General features: G+C 45.5%; 1 protein-coding gene across 1 annotated transcript in view; it reads right to left on the reverse strand.

The window, feature by feature from the left end:
* Nucleotides 1-26,032, reverse strand: part of DEF6 (DEF6 guanine nucleotide exchange factor) — a 495,476-nt gene that overhangs the window by 176,229 nt on the left and 293,215 nt on the right. Inside the window, exon 6 of the mRNA XM_066608975.1 lies at nucleotides 481-589. Coding sequence (XP_066465072.1) covers nucleotides 481-589 — 109 coding nt within the window. The remainder of the gene's footprint in view (nucleotides 1-480; nucleotides 590-26,032) is intronic.

Genomic DNA, 26,032 nt, shown 5'->3' on the forward strand with positions numbered 1-26,032 from the left:
AAGGGAGATCGAGATATGCTGAAGGGAGTGGTGTGACCCATGGAACTGCAGACTGATTCCCGACAATGTGACTGGTGCACCCCCACAAGTGGTGCAGTCTTTGGTAGGCGGTACCCCTTTAGAGACACATATCGGCACTTTACGACAGCAAAGCTGTAAGTCACATTGGTTTATGTTGCTTAGAGTTGATGGCAGGTTTCCTTCAACTCAATTTATGTGCAAATTATATGTAATTATAACACTTTACTCTTCATAATCTTATATGGTAATATTATCTATATGTTCATAATTATGTCTATTTTTTTACCTTTATATAGCTATATGTTTTATAAATATTCACTTCGAATTGAGAATACACACCTGATAAAAGTTGTATTGTACACAGAATGCATAAATTAATTACCACTTAACTGACTTGAATGTTAACATAATAGATCTGTAGTCTGTCTTTTGTGCTTTCTGTAATTATCTATACTGTACCTGTCAACCATTCCTGTCTGTGTTTGGTATCGGATGCACTCATTTCATAGGTTTTTGTGGCTGTCTTAATGCAGAACACACAACGGCGACCATCTCGATCTGGGAGGACCTATATTAAAAGAAGAAAAGATTACTCAAAATGCAGAAGCTACAAAAAGAGTGGATTTTTGGAAGCTGTCACTCCTAGGTTGTGTGATTGTGTATTTATATGCACAAAGTGGATATAAAAAGTCTATATGTCGCTGTTAAAATGCCATGTTATTGTCATGTTAAAACATCCAAAAAGGATGAATTATTTCAGATTTATTTCCACCTTTAATTGACCCATTATCTTTACAATTCTGTTGAAAAACAAAATAGGGAGCAAAAATAAGAATAAAAGTAAAATAATGTGCTGCATAAGTGTTTAGGAATGTTGTTTTGTTCAGAATTAGCCAATCACATTTAAACTCATGTTAAATAGTAGTCAGTACACAGCTGCCATTATTTAAAGTGATTCTGATTTACCCCATATAAAGTTCAGCTCTTATAGTAGGATTTTCCTGACATTTTCTTAGGTGCATTTCTCAGCAGAAGCCATGGTCCATAAAGAGCTTACAACACATCAAAGGGATCTGTTTGTTGAAAGGCTTGAAGGTTTTGTGCCAAAATGGACTGATATTTAGAACTGTTCATAATTTGCTCCACCTTGACTAAAGCAGGAAAACAGCCATGAAGCATAATGCTGCCTTCACCATACTTCACTGTGGGTAATGTATTCTTTTGGAGATGCGTAGTGTTGGCTTTGCACCAAACATACCTTTTTGAATTATGGCCAAAAAGTTTAACCTGGTCTCATCAGACTACAACATATTCTTCCACATACTTTTGGCAGACTTGATGTAGATTTTGGCAAAACATAGCCAGGCTTGGATCTTGTTCTTTGTTAGAAAAGGCTTCTATCTTGCCACACTATCCCACAATCCAGACGTATGAAGAATACAGGAGATGGTTGTCACATGCATTACACAACCAGTACTTGCCAGAAATTTCTGCAGCTCCTTTAATGCTGCTGTAAGCCTCTTGGCAGCTTCCCAGCCCAATTTCCTTTCAGTCTTTTCATCAATTTTACTTGGTAATGTCACTGTTGTGCCAAACTTAATCCACTTCTTGATGTCTATTTTCACTGAGTTTCGAGGCAATTGAAAGTCTCATGGCTCGTCGGATAGTGCTTCTACGAATCTGAGTCCTTCCTTGCGGAGATCGGGGTCCAATGAGCATGCGCTAACAGAGATGCGCTGTTAGCGTAACCTGCGAGATAGCTACGCAAAGTACGTTTGTTTTGACGTACACATGCGCCATAGAAGCACTATCTGACGAGCCATGAGACGCTTTGAGATTACGTCAGAGCGACATGATACGGCGGCGCACGCCACTAGCTCGGGACCTCCACCTCCATAAGGTAAGAAACACTATTTAAAGGAGAAATTCATATGTATGTTATGCTTGAAAAGGGCGTTTTTAAAATGCCGAAACGCGTTGCATTATTACCGCTACAAGAAAGTTTTACTTGTATGCAATCCGGCTTTATCTATATGAAAGTCTTGAATAAATTTATATTATAAAAGATTGTCTGGCATGACAGCTGATTCCTTTGGATAAAAGATCTACAGCAGGAGAGCGGAAGAAATCATTTTTATTTTTAAACCCTGGCACAATCCCGCAGCGGAAACCGGCTATCAGTGATAGCCGGCCTCCCGCTTCAGCAGCTGTTAACCCCTCACCTGCCGTGATCTAAGTAGATCGCGGCATGGGAAGGGTTCACAGAGGGAAGTTGCGGGGCTCTCGCGATATAGTAGCCCTGCCATGCCTTATTACAGCGCTCATAAGTGCTGTGCTGCAATTCCCTCAGAGAGACTCAAATAGTGTGAAAATTAAAATGTAAAAAAAAAAAGAAATGTAAAAAAAAAAAAAATGTAAAAAAACACCTGTTTGTGCTTTTTCTAATATTAGCATAAAAAAGGGTAAAAAATAAATTAAAATGGCACATATTTGGTATTGACGCGTCCGTAACGACATGTACAAAAAGTTGAACATGCTTTTTATTGTGTATGGCAAAAAGCGTTTAAAAAAAAACGCTAAAAAATAGAGGCAAAATGCAAATTTTTAGCATTTTGCCTCCCCAAAAAATGCAATAAAAGTGATTACAAAAGTTGTATATTGCCCAAAATGGTACCAATAAAAACTACAGCTCGTCTCGCAAAAAATAAGCCCTCATAGAGCTGTGTACATAAAAAATAAAAAAGTTACAGGACTTTGAATGCAGTGATATAGAAAAAAAAAGTGGAAATACCTAAAAAATACAATATAGCCTATGTACCCAAAAATGGCACCATCAAAAACTACAATTCCCCATGCAAAAAACAAGCCCTTATACGGCCGTGTCAACGGAAAAATTAAAAAGTTATGGCTTTTGAAAAATGGAGATGAAAATCCACCAAAAATCGTTGCGTCCTTAAGCCAAAAATAGGCCATGTCATTAAGGGGTTAAACAACCAGACTCCTTTGATGTGTTGTATGCTCTTTACGGTCCATGGCTTTTGCTGAAAAATGCAACTACGGAAATATCAGGAAAATCTTATTAGAACAGCGGGTGTGTAGACCTTTTATAAATAATGTAGCAAATCAGACCAGAGATTGGAGCAGGAAGATAATTTCCATATTCCCTGGGAAGAGCAAAGAATCACTGTAAGCGGGAAGATTGTCGGGATTAGTCGGGTCTAGCTGCTCGGAGGACATCACCAGACCAGAGATTGGAGCTGTAGAAAGAATATTTGCATATTCCCTGTGAATTCTGGGAAGAGCAAAGAATCACTGAAAGCAGTAAGATTGCCGGGATTAACCGGGTATAGCTGCTCAGCAGACATCGCCAGACCGCGTGCCTAACATCATGCAAAGTTGTACACTTTGTAGTATCTTACAGGTTATATATCTTCACTACAATTCTTAACTTTTAGAATTGGACATCAACTGAGAACATGGAAAAGGAGAGGAGCTATTTGGTGAGCTGCAAGGTATGCTATATGTTTAACCCCTTAATGACACGGCCTATTTTGGTGTTGAGGACCAAGCGATTTTTGGTATTTTTCCATCTCCATTTTTCAAAAAGCCATAACTTTTTTATTTTTCCGTCGACGCGGCCGTATAAAAGCTTGTTTTTTGCGTGGCGAGCTGTAGTTTTTATCAGTGCCACTTTTGGGTACATAGACTATATCGTAAAACTTATTATTTTTTTTATGACAACAGGGAGAGAAAACGCATCAATTCTGACGTAGATGGTTTTTTTTTACAGCGTTAATCATGCAGCATACATGACACACAAAATTTTTTCTGCGTGTCGGTACAAAATTCTTATATTTTTTAAGGTTTTTACACTTTTTTGCAATAAAAAGCCATTTTTTTTGGAAATCTTTTTTTTTTCTCTATATCGCTGCATTCAAAGTCCTGTAACTTTTTTATTTTTCTATGTACGGAGCTCTATAAGGGCTTATTTTTTGCAAGACGAGCTGTAGTTTTTGTTGGTACCATTTTGGGGAATGTACGGCTTTTTTGATCACTTTTATTGCATTTTTTGGGAGGCAGCATTTTGCCTCTGTTTTTTAGCGTTTTTTAAAACACTTTTTGCCGTACAAAATAAAAAGTGTATTCAACTATTTGTACACGTCGTTACGGACGTGTCAATACCCAATATGTGGTGTTTTCATTTTTTTTAACCTTTTTTTATGCTAATATTAGAAAAAGCATAAAAAAAGGGTTTTTTTTACATTTTTTTTTACATTTTTCTTTTTTTTACATTTTTCTTTTCTTTTTTTACACTATTTGAGTCCCTCTGAGGGACTTACATCACTGTACTGATGATCACTTATACAGGGATCTCAGGCACTGGTAATACAGGACGCCAGTGCCTGGCGTCCTGTTGCCATGGTGACAGGCCGGGCTCTCGCGATGACATTGCTAGTTCCGGCCGGAGACTCAGAGGGAGTGCGGTCCCTCTGTGAACTCTTTCCCTGCCGCGATCTACTTAGATCGTGGCAGGGAAGGGGTTAACAGCGGGATGCCGGCTGTGACTGACAGCCGGCTCCCGCTGCAGGATAGCGCGGGACCATATGTGATCTCGCGCTATCCCCAGGACGTACCGGTACGTCCTGTTGCGGGAAGTACCAGGCTCCCAGGACATACCAGTACGTCCTGGAGCGGGAAGGGGTTAAAGACCTACCAGAGGAAAAGCCAAACTTCACCTGCCAGAAATGCAAGCTTGTGTCTCTACTGGAGGAAAAGGTGCATAGTCTTCCGGAGAAAATAGCTACATTGAAACTTAAGGAAGGGGAGGATTTCCTTGACAGAGTAGAAGAAAGTCTTCAAAATGTTGAAGGCAAAGAAATGTCCAGTGTACTTGCAGAAGCAGAGGAATGGAAGCATGTGACCCAAAGAAGCAGGAAGATCAAGAGTCAGCCAGCAATCATACTGCTCTGAAACCAGTACCAGGTTCTCACACAGGTGGGCTTGGTACTGGCTCCTGAGCAGAAGGAGAAAGAGGTACAGCAAGAAATGTTTCTACCCACAAAGAACAGAGCAGAAGAGAAAGAGGTACAGGAAGAAATGGCTTTACCTACAAAGAACAGAGCCTAGGAGAAAGAGGTACAGCAAGAAATGACTCTACCTAAAAAGAACAGAGCAAAGGAGAAAGAGGGACAGCAAGAAATGACTCTACCCACAAAGAAGAGCTGAGGAAAAAGAGGTACAGCAAGAAATAACTTTACCCACAAAGAATTGTGTAGTAAGCACACAGAGTCCTCTTGAATGGAGAAAAAAAAGAGGTGCTGTTGTAAAAAAGGAAAAGGAGAGTGGTGGTTGTGGGGGATTCCCAATTGAGAGGCTGCTGTCTGCAGACCTGAAACCTCATGAGAGGTGTGCTGTCCTCCAGGGGCACAAATTAAAGATGTGTCTGATAGGCTGTCAAGACTCTTCAGTCCTACAGAACACCACCCATTCCTACTAATACATGTAGGGACAAATGATACTGCAAAAAGAACCTTGCATCTATCTGCAGAAACTTTGAAGACCTCAGAAAGAAGGTAAAGGAACTAGGAGCACAGGTGATCTACTCATCCATCTTGCAAGTGGATGGCCATGGAATAAGAAGATGGAACAGAATTCTAGAGGTGAACAACTGGCTAGGTTGATGGTGCCGTCAGCAAAGATTTGGATTCCTAGACCATGGAGTAAATTACCTATATGATGGACTGCTTGCTAGAGATGGGTTGCATGAAGGATACAACTTATTTATAAAAAAACAAACCTAAAAGGTGAGGAGGTATTGCATTGTATGTTAGAAAAAACATTAATCTCCACAGGGATTCAAGCTTCAGAGCATGGTAGTTCTGTAGAAACTGTTTGGGTAAGAATACAAGGAGAGAACAACACAAAGGACACTATTGTAAGCATTTACTATTGGCCACCTGGACAAGCAGAAAATATTTATGAACTCTTTCTACATCAGATGGCCAAGCTCTCAAACAAGCATGACATAGTGATTTTGGGAGATTTTAACTATTTAGACATTGTTGGGAATGCCTCTCAGGTAAAAGTAATGGATCCAACAAATTCTTATTTGCTCTTACTGACCACTTTATATTCCAAAGGGTAGAAGAGAAAACAAGGGGATCTGCTGTATTGGATCTAATTCTTACCAACAGGGAGTAAGAGGAAGTAAGAGTGGCTGGGACCTTAGGAGGCAGTGATCATGCTATCCTTGAATTCTGGATAAAAAGGAGAGGAAGACCTGAGAAAACTCAGACCTCAAGACTGGATTTCAGAAAGGCAGATTTGAATAAACTCAGAGGGTAGGAAGAATCCAATGGCTGGATGTTCTTAAGGACAAAAAGGTTGGGAAATATTTCAAAATGAGATTCACACAGCACAATCGTTAATAGAGATGAGCGAGCACCAAAATGCTTGGGTCGAACTTTTCATAATGCTCAAGAGCTCGTTTCGAGTACCCCATTGAAGTCAATGAGCGACTCGAGCATTTTTGTATGGGACTGATGCTCCGCATAGGTGATGACTTGTCAAACACCAGAAAACATCAGAAAGTCATGGAAACACCACAGAAATGGATAGGGAAGGGCAGGGGCAGTATGCATGGCTGCATCTGAGGCTCCCAGGTCCCACTATAAAGCCCAAATGGGGGCAAGTGTCTGGCATCACCCCCCTAACAATTTACTTCGGACAAATACTCATTAGCAAGGCACATGCGTTGGCACATCTTAGCTAAGCACCACACTACCTGCAACCAAGGACAATCACTGCCTGCAGGTGACACCGCTGCCTCTTCTCCTGGGTTACATGCTGGCATTGCTGTCCAACCCCCCCCCCCCCCCCCCCGCACGACCCTGCGTCCACAGTGCACCCAAAATTTTCCCTGCACAGCATTCAGCTGCCCTCAGGCCAGACGCTCACTTCATAGCCACACCGCCCTCATGTCTATTTATAGGTGCGTAATGGATGAGGAGGAACCGGAGGTACACACAGCAGTGGGTTGGCAAGGCCAGGCAGCGACCCTATTTGAAAGTGTGGGCGATAGCCCACAATGCTCTTGAGAATTGATGATAAATTAACATACATTCATCATTCCAATCCTGTGCCACCTCTGTCACAAAATTGTCAGGAGCTGCAAATGTAGGCATAAAGGGGACTCAGGTGCCAGCACTTCTACACATCTCCACAATGCAGCAATACTCTGTGTGGGAAGCGCGTGAGCCGGCCCTGGGTCAGGCTCGGTCCCAGCCTCCACCTTGTGTGACCTAAGGTGCTGCGAGTTACATAGCAATGGGAAATCCATGTGTCCCCACATAATTCATTCTGTGTAGGTGTCAGATAGCTGAACAATGCAATGGGAAAGCCATCTGCACTCTGCACCCTACCCAAGTCAGTCAGTGTATTTGTGCCAGACAGGTAAAACAACGCAATGGGAAGTCTTTGTGGACCCACAGCATAGGCAAGCCCAAGGAACTTAAAGATGGTATTATGCATAAAGAAATCACAGAGCCCAAACAAGGCAGTTTCACCATGCCAAGGACCTCCACCTCGGCTCACACCCTCAGTAATCGTGGGCATAAAGCGGACTCGGATGCGCAACACCGCAATGGGAAGTCTTTGAGTTCCTTGGGCTCGCCTATGCTATCAGTGCACAAAGATCGTATGTTACCATGCAGGGCGGCGCAGGGTCCCGCGGTCAGCGCACGCTGCTCTGGCGTCGGCTCCGGCGTCCTGGAGCTCTGGCGTCGGGGCTCTCCCGGCGATGTGGGGCGGCCGGTGTGCGGCGGCGTGGGCGTGTCCACCCGTAGGGTGCCGCCCGCACTCCTCCACCTTTCTTATGCAGCAGTGGGGGAGTTGGCTCCTCCCACTCTCCGCCCCCAGGCGGAGTCTTGTAGTTATAAGGCTGGCAGTGAGCTCAGTTATTGGTTCTGTCAGCGTCTAGTCAGTTCTGTCTGCAGCTAGTCTCAGTCAGTCCCTAGTTTGCTCGTCAGCTTCTATTCCAGCTTGCCTGTTGCTCTGTATTTTCTGTTGGTCACTCCATCTGCCTTTCTGTCGGCACTCTGTCCCCCGGTTAGTTAGATTCTTTTGTGCAGTCGCCAGGTCCCAAGCCAGAGTAGGGACCGCCGTCCAGTTGTCCGCCTGGGGTTAGCCAGGGTCGAGGCAAGTAGGCAGGGACAGTGGGGTGCGAAAAGTTCAGGGCACCCCACCTGGCGCTCGGGGGGTCAGAGTGCCATAACATAATAACTGGCCCTTTAAACTGTTTTCCATGGAGGCAATCAGCTCCCTCGCGAACCAGTTGCAAGCCCTGGTGCCAGTGATCCAGGATTTATCCACTCGCATGGCAGCCCAGGAGCAACAGGGGTTGTCGCAGGGGCCGGACGCCTCAACCAGTCCAGAACCCAAGTGCCCTTTTCCCGAGGTGTTTGCTGGGGAGAGGAACAAATTTTTTGTTTTCCAACAAGCTTGTCGCTTGTTTTTTCGGATGCGCCCCCGTTCTTCCGGGTCGGAGGTCCAGGGGGTCGGGCTTATAGTGTCCCTGCTGCGGGGCTCTGCCCAGACCTGGGCTTTTTCCATTCCCGAGGGTTCCCCCTGCCTGCAGTCGGTGGACTCCTTTCTTCAGGAACTCGGGGGTATCTTCGATGAACCGCACCGAGTGGGGTTGGCGGTTTTTCGGCTGTTGGCTTTGCATCAGGGGTCGCTTTGTGTGGAGGATTATTGCTCCAACTTCAGACGCTATGCGGGTGATACGGCATGGAACGATAGCGCTCTGAAAGATGTTTTTCTGCAGGGCCTCTCGGACGCGGTTAAAGACCTGTTGATTTCCCATCCCGTTTCCGGGTCCTTAAAGGAGGCTATGGAGCTAGCGGTGAAGGCAGATAGGAGGCTCAGGTCAGATAGGAGGCTCAGGCCCGTAGAGTCAGGGAGGTCGTTTGTCCTGTTCCCTCTTCTTCCTTACCAGTCTCCGTTCCCGAGCCTATGGAGGTGGACCCGCTGGACCCCAAGGAGCAACGCCGGATTCGTTTGTTGAATCATCTCTGCCTCTACTGTGGGAAAGCTGGACATCGGATGATAACCTGCCCCCTGAGGCTTCAGCGCTCACAGTCGAAACCAGCGGAAAACTCCGAGTCCTAGGCGATTGTAGGGAGGATCGCCTAGGACTTCAGGTACTTCCTAAACGTCTGGTACCTTGTCAGGTTAGATTCCGGAATTTTTCCCGCTCTGGGCAGGCGTTTATTGATTCCGGAGCAGCCTCTAACCTGATAAGCATGTGTTTTGTTAGACCCCTGTTGGCTGAATTGGTGGCGCTGAAGACGCCAATTCATTTTACTAGTATTGATGCTACCCCTCTCTCTACGGGCCTGGTGCGGTGGAGGACCCCAGTGTTACAGTTCACGGTCGGGATTCTCCACTCGGAAGAACTATCATTCCTGGTGATGGTGATGGTGCTAGGGATGCCGTGGTTGGCGTTGCACAACCCCCAATTCAATTGGACCACCCAGGAGCTGACTCATTGGGGACCATCCTGCCATAGCCACCTTGCTACCCTTCCTCTCTGTTCAGTAGATACCGCACTCATTCCGGAATACCTGTCTGACTTCCGGGATGTGTTTTCTAAAAGACTGTCTGAGACCCTGCCTCCCCACAGAGTGGGATTGTGGGATAGACCTTATTCCCAATAAGCCCATCCCTAAGGGTGCCATTTTTAACTTATCAGGGCGGGAGCACGAAGCTCTCAAGGTCTATATTACGGAGTCCCTGGCCAAACATCATATTAGGCCATCCCGTTCCCCTGCTGGGACGGGTCTCTTCTTTGTCGAGAAGAAGGATGGGACATTGAGGCCTTGTGTAGATTATCGGGCCTTGAATCAGATCACAGTTAAGAACCCGTGCTCTCTGCCCCTGATTCCTGACCTCCTGAATCAGGTGGTGGGAGCCCACTGGTTTCCGAAACTAGATTTAAGAGGGGCTTATAATTTGATCCGTATTCGCGAGGGGGATGAGTGGAAGACAGCTTTCAATACCCCCTTGGGACACTTTGAATGTCTGGTAATGCCTTTTGGCCTGTGTAATGCCCCTGCGGTCTTTCAGGGGTTTATGAATGGCAGGGTCCCACGGTCAGCGCGCACCGCTCCGGCATCGGCTCCAGCGTCCTGTCAGCGTCAGTTCTGTCTGCAGCTAGTCTCAGTCAGTCCTTAGTTTGCTCGTCAGCTTCTATTCCAGCTTGCTTGTTGCTCTGTATTTTCGGTTGGTCACTCCATCTGCCTTTCTGTCGGCACTCTGTCCCCCGGTTAGTTAGATTCTTTTGTGCAGTCGCCAGGTCCCTAGCCAGAGTAGGGACCGCTGTCCAGTTGTCCGCCTGGGCTTAGCCAGGATGGAGGCAAGTAGGCAGGGACAGTGGGGTGCGGGAAGTTCAGGGCACCCCACCTGGTGCTCGGGGGGTCAGAGTGCCATAATATCGTATTACACAGCAAGAAATCAGAGTGCCCAAACATGGCAGAATTTCAACCCGCCAAGGACTTCGGCCTCGGCCCACACTTCTGCCCAAGTTAGTCAGTGTATTTGTGCCAGATGGGTAAAATACCGCGATGGGAAGTCTTTGTGCATGCAGAGCATAGGCAGACCTCTGTAACATTTCTGTAGCAAGAGTATAGGTGGACCCCAGTAACATTTCTGTAGCAAAAGTGTAGGCGGACCCCAGTAGCATTTCTGTAGCAGAAGTATAGGCGAACCCCTCAAACCAATTAAGTAGAAAAGGTATAGGCAGACCCCAGTAACATTTCTGTAGCCAAAGTATAGGCGGACCCCAGTAACATTTCTGTAGCAAAAGTATAGGCGAACCCCTGTAACATTTCTGTAGCAAGACTATAGGCGGACAACAGTAACATTTCTGTAGCACAAGTATAGGCGACCCCCTCAAACCATTCAGTAGAAACTGTATAGGCGGAAACCAGTGACATTTCAGTAGCCAAAGTATAGACAGACCCCAGTAAAATTTATGTAGCAAGAGTATAGGCGAACCCCTTAAAACACTTAGTAGAAAAGCTATAGGCAGACCCCAGTAACTTTTCTGTAGCAGGAGTATAGGCAGACCCCAGTAACATTTCTGTAGCAATAGTATAGGCAAACCCCTCAAATCATTCAGTAGAAACTGTATAGGCGGACCCCAGTAACATTTCAGTAGCCAAAGTATAGACGGACTGCTGTAACATTTATGTAGCAAGAGTATAGGCAAACCCGTCAAACCATTCAATAGAAAAGGTATAGGCAGACCCCAGTAACATTTCTGTAGCCAAAGTATAGGCGGACCCCAATAACATTTCTGTAGCAAAGGTATAGGCAGACCCCAGTTACATTTCTGTAGCAGAAGTATAGGCAGACCCCTGTAACATTTATGTGGCAGAAGTATAGGCATACCCCAGTAACATTAATGTGGCAGAAGTAAAGGCAGACCCCTGTAACATTTCAGTAGCAGAACTATAGGCAGACCCCTGTAAGCTTTCAGTAGCAGAACTATAGGCAGACAGAAGTAACATTTCTGTTGCAGAAGTATAGGCAGACCCCCATAACATTTCTGTAGCCAAAGTATAGGCAGACCCCTGTAACATTTCTGTATAAAAAGTATAGACGAACCCCTCAAACCATTCAGTAGAAAAGGTACAGGCAGACCCCAGTAACATTTGTGTAGCCAAAGTATAGGCGGACCCCAGTAACATTTCTGTAGCAAGAGTATAGGCATACCCCTCAAATCATTCAGTAGAAAAGGTATAGGCGGACCGCAGTAACATTTCTGTAGCCAAAGTATGAGCGGACACCAGTAACATTTCTGTAACAAAAATATAGGTAAACCCTTCAAACCATTCAGAAGAAAAGGTATAGTCAGTACCCAGTAACATTTCTGTAGCCAAAGTATAGGCGGACCCCAGTAACATTTCTGTAGCAAAAGTATAGGCACACCCCTCAAACCATTCAGTAGAAAAGGTATAGGCAGACCCCAGTTTCATTTCTGTAGCAGAAGTATAGGTGGACCCCAGTAACACTTCTGTAGCAAAAGTATAGGCGTAGCCCTCAAACCATTCAGTAGTAAAGATATAGGGGGACCCCAGTAACATTTCTGTAGCCAAAGTATAGGCGAACCCCTGTAACTTTTCTGTATCAAGAGTATAGGTGAACCCCTCAAACCATTCATTAGAAAAGGTATAGGCAGACCCCAGTAACATTTCTGCAGCAGAAGTATAGGCAGACCCCTCAAAGCATTCAGTAGAAACTGTATAAGTGGACCCCAGTAACATTTCAGTAGCCAAAACATAGGCAGACCCCAGTAACATTTCTGCAGCAAAAGTATAGGCGGACCCCAGTAACATTTCTGTAGCAAGAGTATAGGCGGACCACAGTAACATTTCTGTAGCCAAAGTATAGGCAAACCCCTCAAACCATTCAGTAGAAACTGTATAGGCGGACCGCAGTAACATTTCTTTAGCCAAAGTATAGGCGGACCCCAGTAACATTTCTGTAGCAAAAGTATAGGCGAACCCCTCAAACCATTTCAGTAGAAAAGGTATAGGCAGACCCAAGTAACATTTCTGTAGCAGAAGTATAGGTGGACCCCAGTTACATTTCTTTAGCCAAAGTATAGGCGAACCCCTGTAACATTTCTGTAGCAAGAGTATAGGTGAACCTTTGCAACATTTCTGTAGCACGAGTATAGGTGAACCTCTCAAACCATTCAGTAGAAAAGGTATAGGCAGACCCCAGTAACATTTCTTTAGCCAAAGTATGAGCGGACACCAGTAACATTTCTGTAACAAAAATATAGGTAAACCCTTCAAACCATTCAGAAGAAAAGGTATAGTCAGTACCCAGTAACATTTCTGTAGCCAAAGTATAGGCGGACCCCAGTAACATTTCTGTAGCAAAAGTATAGGCACACCCCTCAAACCATTCAGTAGAAAAGGTATAGGCAGACCCCAGTTTCATTTCTGTAGCAGAAGTATAGGTGGACCCCAGTAACACTTCTGTAGCAAAAGTATAGGCGTAGCCCTCAAACCATTCAGTAGTAAAGATATAGGGGGACCCCAGTAACATTTCTGTAGCCAAAGTATAGGCGAACCCCTGTAACATTTCTGTATCAAGAGTATAGGTGAACCCCTCAAACCATTCATTAGAAAAGGTATAGGCAGACCCCAGTAACATTTCTGCAGCAGAAGTATAGGCAGACCCCTCAAAGCATTCAGTAGAAACTGTATAAGTGGACCCCAGTAACATTTCAGTAGCCAAAACATAGGCAGACCCCAGTAACATTTCTGCAGCAAAAGTATAGGCGGACCCCAGTAACATTTCTGTAGCAAGAGTATAGGCGGACCACAGTAACATTTCTGTAGCCAAAGTATAGGCAAACCCCTCAAACCATTCAGTAGAAACTGTATAGGCGGACCGCAGTAACATTTCTTTAGCCAAAGTATAGGCGGACCCCAGTAACATTTCTGTAGCAAAAGTATAGGCGAACCCCTCACACCATTTCAGTAGAAAAGGTATAGGCAGACCCAAGTAACATTTCTGTAGCAGAAGTATAGGTGGACCCCAGTTACATTTCTTTAGCCAAAGTATAGGCGAACCCCTGTAACATTTCTGTAGCAAGAGTATAGGTGAACCTTTGCAACATTTCTGTAGCACGAGTATAGGTGAACCTCTCAAACCATTCAGTAGAAAAGGTATAGGCAGACCCCAGTAACATTTCTTTAGCCAAAGTATAGGAGGACCCCAGTAACATTTCTGTAGCAAAAGTATAGGCGAACCCCTCAAACCATTCAGTAGAAAAGGTATAGGCAGACCCCAGTAACATTTCTGTAGCAGAAGTATAGGTGGACCCCAGTAACACTTCTGTAGCAAAAGTATAGGCACACCCCTCAAACCATTCAGTAGAAAAGATAGGCGGACCCCAGTAACATTTCTGTAGCCAAAGTATAGGCGAACCCCAGTAACATTTCTGAAGCCAAAGTATAGGCAGACCCCAGTAACATTTCTGTAGCCAAAGTATAGGCGGACCGCAGTAACATTTCTGTAGCCAAAGTATAGGCAGACCCCTGTAACATTTCTGTATCAAAAGTATAAACAAACCCCTCAAACTATTTCAGTAGAAAAGGTATAGGCAGACCCCAGTAACATTTCTGTAGCCAAAGTATAGGCGGACCCCAGTAACATTTCTGTAGCAAGAGTATAGGCGAACCCCTCAAATCATTCAGTAGAAAAGGTATAGGCGGACGGCAGTAACATTTCTGTAGCCAAAGTATGAGCGGACACCAGTAACATTTCTGTAACAAAAATATAGGTGAACCCCTCAAACCATTCAGTAGAAAAGGTATAGGCAGACCCCAGTAACATTTCTGTAGCCAAAGTATAGGCAGACCCCAGTAACATTTCTATAGCAAGAGTATAGGTGAACCCCTCAAATCATTCAGTAGAAAAGGTATAGGCGGACCGCATTAACATTTCTGTAGCCAAAGTATGAGCGGACTCCAGTAACATTTCTGTAACAAAAATATAGGTGAACCCCTCAAACCATTCAGTAGAAAAGGTATAGGCAGTACCCAGTAACATTTCTGTAGCCAAAGTATAGGCGGACCCCAGTAACATTTCTGTAGCAAAAGTATAGGTGAACCCCTCAAACCATTTCAGTAGAAAAGGTATAGGCAGACCCAAGTAACATTTCTGTAGCAGAAGTATAGGTGGACCCCAGTTACATTTCTTTAGCCAAAGTATAGGCGAACCCCTGTAACATTTCTGTAGCAAGAGTATAGGTGAACCTTTGCAACATTTCTGTAGCACGAGTATAGGTGAACCTCTCGAACCATTCAGTAGAAAAGGTATAGGCAGACCCCAGTAACATTTCTTTAGCCAAAGTATGAGCGGACACCAGTAACATTTCTGTAACAAAAATATAGGTAAACCCTTCAAACCATTCAGAAGAAAAGGTATAGTCAGTACCCAGTAACATTTCTGTAGCCAAAGTATAGGCGGACCCCAGTAACATTTCTGTAGCAAAAGTACAGGCACACCCCTCAAACCATTCAGTAGAAAAGGTATAGGCAGACCCCAGTTTCATTTCTGTAGCAGAAGTATAGGTGGACCCCAGTAACACTTCTGTAGCAAAAGTATAGGCGTAGCCCTCAAACCATTCAGTAGTAAAGATATAGGGGGACCCCAGTAACATTTCTGTAGCCAAAGTATAGGCGAACCCCTGTAACATTTCTGTATCAAGAGTATAGGTGAACCCCTCAAACCATTCATTAGAAAAGGTATAGGCAGACCCCAGTAACATTTCTGCAGCAGAAGTATAGGCAGACCCCTCAAAGCATTCAGTAGAAACTGTATAAGTGGAGCCCAGTAACATTTCAGTAGCCAAAACATAGGCAGACCCCAGTAACATTTCTGCAGCAAAAGTATAGGCGGACCCCAGTAACATTTCTGTAGCAAGAGTATAGGCGGACCACAGTAACATTTCTGTAGCCAAAGTATAGGCAAACCCCTCAAACCATTCAGTAGAAACTGTATAGGCGGACCGCAGTAACATTTCTTTAGCCAAAGTATAGGCGGACCCCAGTAACATTTCTGTAGCAAAAGTATAGGCGAACCCCTCAAACCATTTCAGTAGAAAAGGTATAGGCAGACCCAAGTAACATTTCTGTAGCAGAAGTATAGGTGGACCCCAGTTACATTTCTTTAGCCAAAGTATAGGCGAACCCCTGTAACATTTCTGTAGCAAGAGTATAGGTGAACCTTTGCAACATTTCTGTAGCACGAGTATAGGTGAACCTCTCAAACCATTCAGTAGAAAAGGTATAGGCAGACCCCAGTAACATTTCTTTAGCCAAAGTATAGGCGGACCCCAGTAACATTTCTGTAGCAAAAGTATAGGCGAACCCCTCAAACCATTCAGTAGAAAAGGTATAGGCAGACCCCAGTAACATTTCTGTAGCAGAAGTATAGGTGGACCCCAGTAACACTTCTGTAGCAAAAGTATAGGCGAACCCCTCAAACCATTCAGTAGAAAAGATAGGCGGACCCCAGTAACATTTCTGTAGCCAAAGTATAGGCGAACCCCAGTAACATTTCTGAAGCCAAAGTATAGGCAGACCCCAGTAACATTTCTGTAGCCAAAGTATAGGCGGACCGCAGTAACATTTCTGTAGCCAAAGTATAGGCAGACCCCTGTAACATTTCAGTATCAAAAGTATAAACAAACCCTTCAAACTATTTCAGTAGAAAAGGTATAGGCAGACCCCAGTAACATTTCTGTAGCAGAAGTATAGGTGGACCCCAGTAACACTTCTGTAGCAAAAGTATAGGCGAACCCCTCAAACCATTCAGTAGAAAAGATAGGCGGACCCCAGTAACATTTCTGTAGCCAAAGTATAGGCGAACCCCAGTAACATTTCTGAAGCCAAAGTATAGGCAGACCCCAGTAACATTTCTGTAGCCAAAGTATAGGCGGACCGCAGTAACATTTCTGTAGCCAAAGTATAGGCGGACCCCAGTAACATTTCTGTAGCAAGAGTATAGGCGAACCCCTCAAATCATTCAGTAGAAAAGGTATAGGCGGACCGCAGTAAAATTTCTGTAGCCAAAGTATGAGCGGACACCAGTAACATTTCTGTAACAAAAATATAGGTGAACCCCTCAAACCATTCAGTAGAAAAGGTATAGGCAGACCCCAGTAACATTTCTGTAGCCAAAGTATAGGCAGACCCCAGTAACATTTCTATAGCAAGAGTATAGGTGAACCCCTCAAATCATTCAGTAGAAAAGGTATAGGCGGACCGCATTAACATTTCTGTAGCCAAAGTATGAGCGGACTCCAGTAACATTTCTGTAACAAAAATATAGGTGAACCCCTCAAACCATTCAGTAGAAAAGGTATTGGCAGTACCCAGTAACATTTCTGTAGCCAAAGTATAGGCGGACCCCAGTAACATTTCTGTAGCAAAAGTATAGGCAAACCCCTAAAACCATTCAGTAAAAAAGGTATAGGCAGACCCCAGTTTCATTTCTGTAGCAGAAGTATAGGTGGACCCCAGTAACACTTCTGTAGCAAAAGTATAGGCATACCCCTCAAACCATTCAGTAGTAAAGATATAGGGGGACCCCAGTAACATTTCTGTAGCCAAAGTATAGGCGAACCCCTGTAACATTTCTGTATCAAGAGTATAGGTGAACCCCTCAAACCATTCATTAGAACAGGTATAGGCAGACCCCAGTAACATTTCTGCAGCAGACGTATAGGCGGACCACTTAAACCATTCAGTAGAAACTGTATAGGCGGACCCCAGTAACATTTCAGTAGCCAAAACATAGGCAGACCCCAGTAACATTTCTTTAGCAAGAGTATAGGCGGACCCCAGCAACATTTCTGTAGCAAAAGTATAGGCGGACCCCAGTAACATTTCTGTAGCAAGAGTATAGGCGGACCACAGTAACATTTCTGTAGCCAAAGTATAGGCAAACCCCTCAAACCATTCAGTAGAAACTGTATAGGCGGACCACAGTAACATTTCTTTAGCCAAAGTATAGGTGGACCCCAGTAACATTTCTGTAGCAAAAGTATAGGGGAACCCCTCAAACCATTTCAGTAGAAAAGGTATAGGCAGACCCAAGTAACATTTCTGTAGCAGAAGTATAGGTGGACCCCAGTAACATTTCTTTAGCCAAAGTATAGGCGAACCCCTGTAATATTTCTGTAGCAAGAGTATAGGTGAACCTCTGCAACATTTCTGTAGCAAGAGTATAGGTGAACCTCTCAAACAATTCAGTAAAAAAAAGTATAGGCAGATCCCAGTAACATTTCTTTAGCCAAAGTATAGGCGGACCCCAGTAACATTTCTGTAGCAAAAGTATAGGTGAACCCCTCAAACCATTCAGTAGAAAAGGTATAGGCAGACCCCAGTAACATTTCTGTAGCAGACGTATAGGTGGACCCCAGTAACACTTCTGTAGCAAAAGTATTGGTGAACCCCACAAACCATTCAGTAGAAAGGATAGGCGGACCCCAGTAACATTTCTGTAGCCAAAGTATAGACAGACCCCAGTAACATTTCTGTAGCAAGAGTATAGGCAGACCCCAGTAACATTTCTGTAGCCAAAGTATAGGCGGACCCCAGTAACATTTCTTTAGCAAGAGTATAGGCGACCCCAGTAACATTTCTGTAGCAAGAGTATAGGCGACCCCAGTAACATTTCTGTCGCAAAAGTATAGGCAGACCCCAGTAACATTTCTGTAGAAAAAGTATAGGTGAACCCCTGTAACATTTCTGTAGCAATAGTATAGGCGAACCCCAGTAACATGGGTGTACCAAGAGTGTAGACGTCCACCTGTAAAAATTTGCTCACCAACACTATAGGCGAAGCCTGGAAAAATTAGTTTGCTAACAGTATTGGCAATGGCCTGAAAAATTGGTGTACCAAGAGTACAAGTGTACCCCTGAAAAATTGCTCAACCGCGGGGGCAGGTGAAACCCACAAACATTTTTTGAAGATACAGCTCATTATTGGTTAATTTGTAACAGAGCCTGGAGGCAGCCCTCTGCAAAAATTGGTTTAAAGGGGTTGTCCGGCCATAAACATTAGGTCTCATTACTTCTGTTTGCCCATTTCCATGCACTTTGTAATATACATTGTGCATGGAAAATGAAGCAAACAGAAGTTTTGGACTTACCTGAAGGGGTGCCCCCCCCTGTGTTGCTCCTCCGTCGTCCCTGGTTACCACAAGAATCTTCTCTTCTTCTTGTCGGGCCGCAGCAGCTCTTGTCGGCGCGGGAACGAGCCCCTTCTCATCCGCGCATGCGCAGTTCTTCTCTCTGCAGCCGGGACCGATATACGATCTTCTTGTGTGCAGGGGGGGAGGATGGAAGAGCCTCAGAGCAGGAACTGAGCTCCCGCCCCCTCTCTGCCTCCTCTCCGCCCCTCTGCACTATTTTCAATGAGGAGAGGCGGGACGGGGGCGTGGCTAAGGTCCGAGAATTAGCCCCGCCCCCGTCTCGGCTCTCCCCATTGCAAATACAACAGATACAACTTTTAAAAGCTTTTAACAGAGCATTTTGGGCCTTTTAGAAATAGGCAGTTCAGCGTGATGACGAGCAATAATATCCAAGAGGGATACACAAAGCTAATTCTCCCCTGATAGAGGATGCATTTTTCTCCTGTTGCAGCGAAAAGATTCTTTAGGAACAGCTGTTTTCCAGCCTTTGTTCATCTTTATGAGGGTAAGCAAGTCAGCGCTGTCAGTTGACAGGCGGGTACGCTTATCTGTGATGATTCCCCCAGCTGCACTAAACACCCTCTCTGACAAGATGCTAGCGACAGGGCTGGCCAACACCTTCAGGGCGTACAGCGCAAGTTCGTGCTACGTGTCCAGCTTTGACACCCAATAGTTGTATGGAGCAGAGGCATCAAGGAGGATGGTGGTACGATCGGCTACGTACTCCCTCACCATCTTTTTACAGTGCTCCCTTGGAGGGAGGAGTGGTGACACAGACTTGCTGGGGAGCCATAAAGCTGCCAAAGGCCTTGGAGAGTGTTCCCCTGCCTGCGCTGGACATGCTGCCTGATCCCTGTGCCTCCCCTGCTAGTTGGCCCGCTGAACTGCGTCTTCTGCCACTAGCGCTGTCAGATGGGAACTTTAGCATCACTTTTTTCACCGGGGCCCTGTGGTATTGCATCACTCTTGTACCCCTTTCCTCTTCAGGAATGAGAGTGGAGAGGTTCTCCTTATACCATGGGTCAAGAAGGGTGTACACCCAGCAATCCATGTTGGCCAGAATGCGTCTAACGCAAGGGTCACGGGAAAGGCAGCCTAACATGAAGTCAGCCATGTGTGCCAGGGTCCCAGTATGCAACACATCGCTATCCTTACTAGGAAGATGACTTTCAGGATCCTCCTCCTTCTCCTCTTCCTCCTCTTCAGCCCATACAAGCTGAACAGATGAGAGGCAAGCAGCATGGGTACCCTCTGCAGTGTGGCCAGCTGTCTCTTCCCCCTCCTCCTCCTCCCCTTGCCTCTCCTCCAAAACGCGCTGAGATATAGACATGAGGGAGGTCTGGCTATCCAGCCACATACTGTCGTCACCCATCTCCTGTTCCAACCGCAAAGCGTCGGCCTTTATGCTTAGTACCAAACTTCTAAGCAGGAAAAGCAGCAGGATGGTAAGGCTAATGATTGCCGCATGGCCGCTCACCATCTGGGTAGACTCCTCAAAGTTTCCGAGGACCTGGCAGATATCTGCCATCTATGCCCACTCCTTAGTAAAGAATTTAGGAGGCTGACTACCATTCCGCCGCCCATGTTGCTGCTGCTATTCCGCTATTGCTCTACGCTGCTCGTACAGCCTGGCCAACATGTGCAGCGTAGAATTCCAGCGTGTGGGCACGTCTCACAGCAGTCCGTGCTCTGGCAGCTGAAACCAACGTTGCAGGGTCCTCAGGGTGGCAGTGTCCATGATGGACTTGCGGAAATATGCGCAGACGCGGCACACCTTTTTTAGAAACCGCTGAACCACCAGATTGAAGACGTGGCCAGGCATGGCACATGTGTGAGGCTGCCAAGCTGCAGAGCCGCCACCAGGTTACGGCCATTGTCACACACGACCATGCCCAGTTGGAGGCTCAGCGGCGAAAGTCAGAGGTCGGGGGCCATGTACCTCTTGTCACCTAAGCTGATTAGTTTTAGCACGGCTTGCTGACACTTTCCCACCTCCGTGCTGCCGCGCTGCGCGCTACCGACTGCTGGCGACGTGCTCACACTTCTTAATTGAGAGGTAGATGTGGCGGAGGAAGAAGGGGAGGGTTTAGAGGAGGTGGCATAAAACGCCGCAGATACCAGCACTGAGGTAGGACCCACTATTCTGGGTGTGGGTAGGACGTGAGCGTTCCCAGGCTCTGACTCGGTCCCAGCCTCCACTGAGTTCACCCAATGTGCCGTCAGGGGGATATAGTGGCCCTGCCCGCCAGTACTTGTCCACGTGTCCGTGGTTAAGTGGACCTTCCCAGTAACTGCGTTGGTGAAAGCACGATTGATGTTGCGGGAGACGTGCTGGTGTAGGGCTGGGACGGCACACCGGAAAAAATAGTGGCGACTGGGACCGAGTAGCGCGGGACCGCCGCCACCATCATGTTTTTGAAAGCCTCCGTTTCTACAAGCCTGTACGGCAGCATCTCCAGGCTGATTAATTTGGCAATGTGCACGTTTAAAGCTTGTGCATGCGGGTGCGTGGCGGCGTATTTGCACTTTCGATCTAAGACTTGTGTTAGCAACAGCTGAATGCTGCGCTGAGAGACATTGCTGGATGGAGTGGAGGACGGTGGAGGTGAGGGTGTGGGTGCAGGCCGGGAGGCGCTCGTGCCTGTATCCTGGGAGGCAGATTGGATCTATGTGCCAGGTTTTGGCACAGGGGAAGAGGCCGGAGGCGGTGAATGGCCTTCGTTCCACCTTGTGGGGTGCTTGGCCATCATATGTTTGCCAATGCTGGTGGTGGTGAGGCTGGTAGTGATGGCTCCCTGGCTGATCTTGGTGCGACACAGGTTGCACACCACTGTTTGTTGGTCGTCCGTGCTCTCACTAAAAAACATCCACACCTTTGAACACCTAGCCCTCTGCAGGGAGGCTTGCCGCGAGGGGGTGCTTTGGGAAACAGGGTATTCTTCTCTCTGGCCCTGCCTCTACCCCTGGCCACTCCACTGCCTCTACCAACCTGTCCTGCTGCTGCACTTGCCTCCCCTTCTGAAGCCCTGTCCTCAGTAGGATTAGCAAACCAGGTGGGGTCAGTCACCTCATCGTCCAGCTGCTATTCCTCCGAATCCTCTGTGCGCTCCTCCCTCGTACTTACTGCCCTTACTACTACCTCACTGACAGACAACTGTGTCTCATCATCCTCAATCGACAAAAAGCTCTTGAGACAGTTGCCGGAAGTCCCCAGCCTCATCACCCGGACTCCAGGAACTTTCCAAAGGTTGGTCATCAGTCACTCCTCAGGTGAGAGAGGAACTGTTTTTTCCCACTCGTGGCAGGGACCCGAGAACAGTTCCTGGGAGTCTGCCTGCTCTGACTATGTCATTTTCATGGAGTGAGAAGGCTGGGAGGAAGTAGGAGCAGCCAGAGGATTCAAAGTTGCAATCCCTAGGCCGGGAGTAGTGGACTGCGTAGAAGAATGGGTGGTCGATACGTTGCTGGATGCATTTTCTGCCATCCACAACAAGACCTGCTCATACTGCTCTGTTTGTAATAAAGGTCCACCACACGGACCCGTAAATTGTGATATGAAGCTGGTGAGCCCAGAAACTTGCCTTTCTCCTAATCCCGCAGCAGCCGGCTGTGATTCACCACGCCCAGGAACTCGGCCTGTGCCCAAACCCTCACTTGGACACCCGCGTCCTCGACTCTTCCCCCTACTCCTCATCATGGCAGATTAAGAATAGAGCAGAGCCCAAATAAATTACCCCACTGTACAGTACTGACAACTGTGGCTTAATTCACCACACACAGAGACTTGTAGTTAGTAGAGGCTCTATGCTGTGACTTGAAAAAATTAACCCTCTGTCTTGCGCCGATACCTAGGGGTAACTTACCGCTCGCAGAGCCTTGTAGATAAGAGCGGCTGTATGGAGTGGGAGAAGACTCTAAAGCCAGTGGATAGTGCTGGTAACTGCGGCTATATCAACCCCACCAAGGAAAGGGTATTGTGAGAGGCTCTGCACAGTGGCAGAGCTAAAATACTTTGCAGTGGCCCAGGAAATATTACAGTACTAGTTAGCAGTTAGACCTCTGTCTAATGCACTGTAGACACAGAACGGTATAACTGAACTAGTTTGCAGTAGGCTAGATAATGTTAAGAGTGCAGTTTCATGGTGAGAGCTGTTTGTAGGCTGCGAATGCTATTATGGAAAGGCTGGGAACAGGCCTAGATGCATAATACAAAAGTTGTTGCACTACTGCTCCCAGCCAGCCACAACTGTAAAGTACACGGTCAGATGTAGCCCTAAGAAGGACTGTTGGGGTTCTTGCACAGAGGATCAGGACTGTATAACTTTCCCTATAGAAGTCGCTGTGTCCCTAAACTGCGTTATGCACAGCACACACAGAACAGTATAACTGAACTAGTTTGCAGTAGGCTAGGAAATGTTAGAGTGCAGTTTCACAGTGAGAGCTGGTTGTACGGCACTGCAGGCTGAGAACGCTATTACGGAAATGCGGGGAACAGGCCTAGATGCGTAATACAAAAGTTGGTGCACTACAGCTCCCAGCCAGCCACAACTGCGTTATGCACTGCAGACTGAAATTGCTATAGTTGAAATGGCCAGCACAGCCCGAGATGCTTAAAAACAAAATTGGTACACTACTGCTCCCAGCCAGCCACAACAGTAATGCACACTATGAAGAGTAGCCCTAAGAAGGACCGTTGGGGTTCTTGACGAAAAGGGTTCCTACTCTAACACTGTCCCTATATCAGCAGCAGGACTATCCCTAACCTCTTCCACCATGCATCTAAGGCGAGCTGCGGGCGGGATCACTTTTAGTACTCTGCGGTCACCTGATCGGCCCAGCCACTCACTACTGTGGGGGAGGGGAGAGGGCTGGCACATCACAGCAGGAAGTGGTAATGCCTTCCCCGCATGTCTATTGGCTAGAAAATGGCGCTAAACATGCGGGGAAGGAAATGCAATTGACTCAAGTACCACATGTTGTTCGTCTCGAATAACGAGCATCTCGAGTACCCTAATGCTCGGACGAGTGTGCTCGCTCATCTCTAATCGTTAACAATCCCTAAAACAAAGAAGAATGGGAAGCATTTAAAGAGACCAAGATGGATGAGCACAGAACTTGCACACATTAAAAGCAAAGAAAAATCTGTTTATCAAATGGAAAGAGGGGGGAATATCTAAAGAAAAATATAATGCAGTCTGCAGAAACTGTAGGGCAAGTGTTGGAAAAGCTAAGGCTAATAATGAATTGTGGCTTGTAACAGAGGATTTTGGGGGTATGTCAAAAGCAAAAGAAAAGTCAGAGATGATATTGGATGCTTACTAGATGAAAATGGTTAAGAATAAAAATGGAGTAATTAACCAGGGACAGCATTGGTTTGTAACAAACAAGTCATGCAAGACGAATCTACTTTCCTTCTATTACAGAATCACAGACTGGGTTTATAAGTGAAATGCGGTGGATATAGTATATCTTGACTTTAGTAAACCATTTGATAAAGTATCTCATACCATACTTATTGAAAAAAATGACCAAAAATGGGATTGACAAGGCATGTGTTAGGTGGATTCACAACTGGCTGAGTGATCGCACTCAAAGAGTGGTCATAAATGGCCGCAAATCCAAGTGAAAGAATGTATCAAGTGGGGTACCACAAGACTCTGTTCTAGGCTCAGTGTTGTTCAACATTTTTATAAATGATCTGTATGAGGGAATTGATAGGAAACTGATCAAATTTGCCGATGACACAAAGCTAGGAGGGATAGTTAACACTAGGGAAGAGAGAGTATTCAAAAAGATTTAGAAAAGCTTGAAAAGTGGGCGGCGACTAACAGAATAGTATTTATTAAGGAGAAATGAAAGTCCTACATCTGGGCAAGAAAAATGAAAAAAGCACATACAGAATGGGAGGAATTGGGCTAAGCAGCAGCACATGTGAAAAAGACTTTGGTATACTAACAGATCACAGACTGAACATGAGTCAACAATGTGAATGCTATGTATTAAGAGAAGCATAAACTCTTGATCACGTGAGGTAATTATCCCCCTCTACTCTTCCTTAGTCAGACCTCATCTGGAATACGGTGTCTAGTTCTGGTCACCCCACTTTAAAAAAGACATAGACAAACTAGAGCAAGTTCAGAGAAGAGTTACCAAGATGGTGAGCGGTCTGCAAATCATGTCCTATGAGGAACGGTTAAAGGATCTGGAAATGTTTAGCTTGCAAAAAAGAAGGCTGTGAGGAGACCTAATAGCTGTCTACAAATATCTGAAGGGCTGTCACAATGCAGCCCTATTCTTATTTGCACAAGGAAAGACTAGAAGCAATGCGATGAAACTGAAAGGGAGGAGACACAAATTTGATATTAGAAAAAAACTTTATGACAGTGAGAGTGATCAATGAATGGAACAGTTTACCATGGGAGGTGGTGAGTTTTTTTCAATAAAAGTGTTAGAAGTGTTCAGATAAAGGCTGGACAAATATCTGTCTGGGATGATTTAGTGAATCCCGCACTGAGCAGGGGGTTGGGCCAGATTACCCTGGAGGTTCTGTTTATGATTCTATCTGGGGTGACAATTGCATGTTTTTCTTTGACTTTATCCATCAGAGGTTTTTGCCTTGTAAGATCAAGAGTGGTAATGAATAAGGCATTACCTAATCTCTAAATCAGCTCATCCACCCTTTGCATGGGGTAAGCATCGAACTTGGAGATTTTGTTTAGCTTTGTGAAGTCATTATAGAGCCTCCAAGTGCCATTTGGTTTGGGAATTAAAACAATGAAGACTCAAAAAGTGGGTGGTCAATCCACAATCACTCCTAACTCAAGCATGCGCTTGACCTCAGCAGAGATGTTCAGAAATATACCCATTGTGGCTCTAATCTTATATCTGAGTGCACAACGGGGCCCAAAATGAAAGGAGTTATCGGTAGCTTTCAGAACATAGATTTTGCTTGAAGTCCTTTTAGGCGCCATTGCCCACTTTCAGAGTTCTCGAGGAGCCAAAACCATAGAGAACCCCCACAAATGACCCATTTTGAAAACTAGACTCCTTAACAAATTTATCTAGGGGTTTACTGCGTATTTTGACTCCACAATTTTTGAATGAATTCAAGCAAAGCAAAAGGAAAAAAATTTGATTTTCGTTTTTTTGGCAATTCTGTCATTTTAAAAACAGCTTTTTTTGTACAACACACATATGAATGAAGACTTGCACCCCAAAATGGATACC

Source organism: Eleutherodactylus coqui, chromosome 1 (genome assembly GCF_035609145.1).
Source record: "Eleutherodactylus coqui strain aEleCoq1 chromosome 1, aEleCoq1.hap1, whole genome shotgun sequence".
Lineage (NCBI taxonomy): Eukaryota > Metazoa > Chordata > Amphibia > Anura > Eleutherodactylidae > Eleutherodactylus > Eleutherodactylus coqui.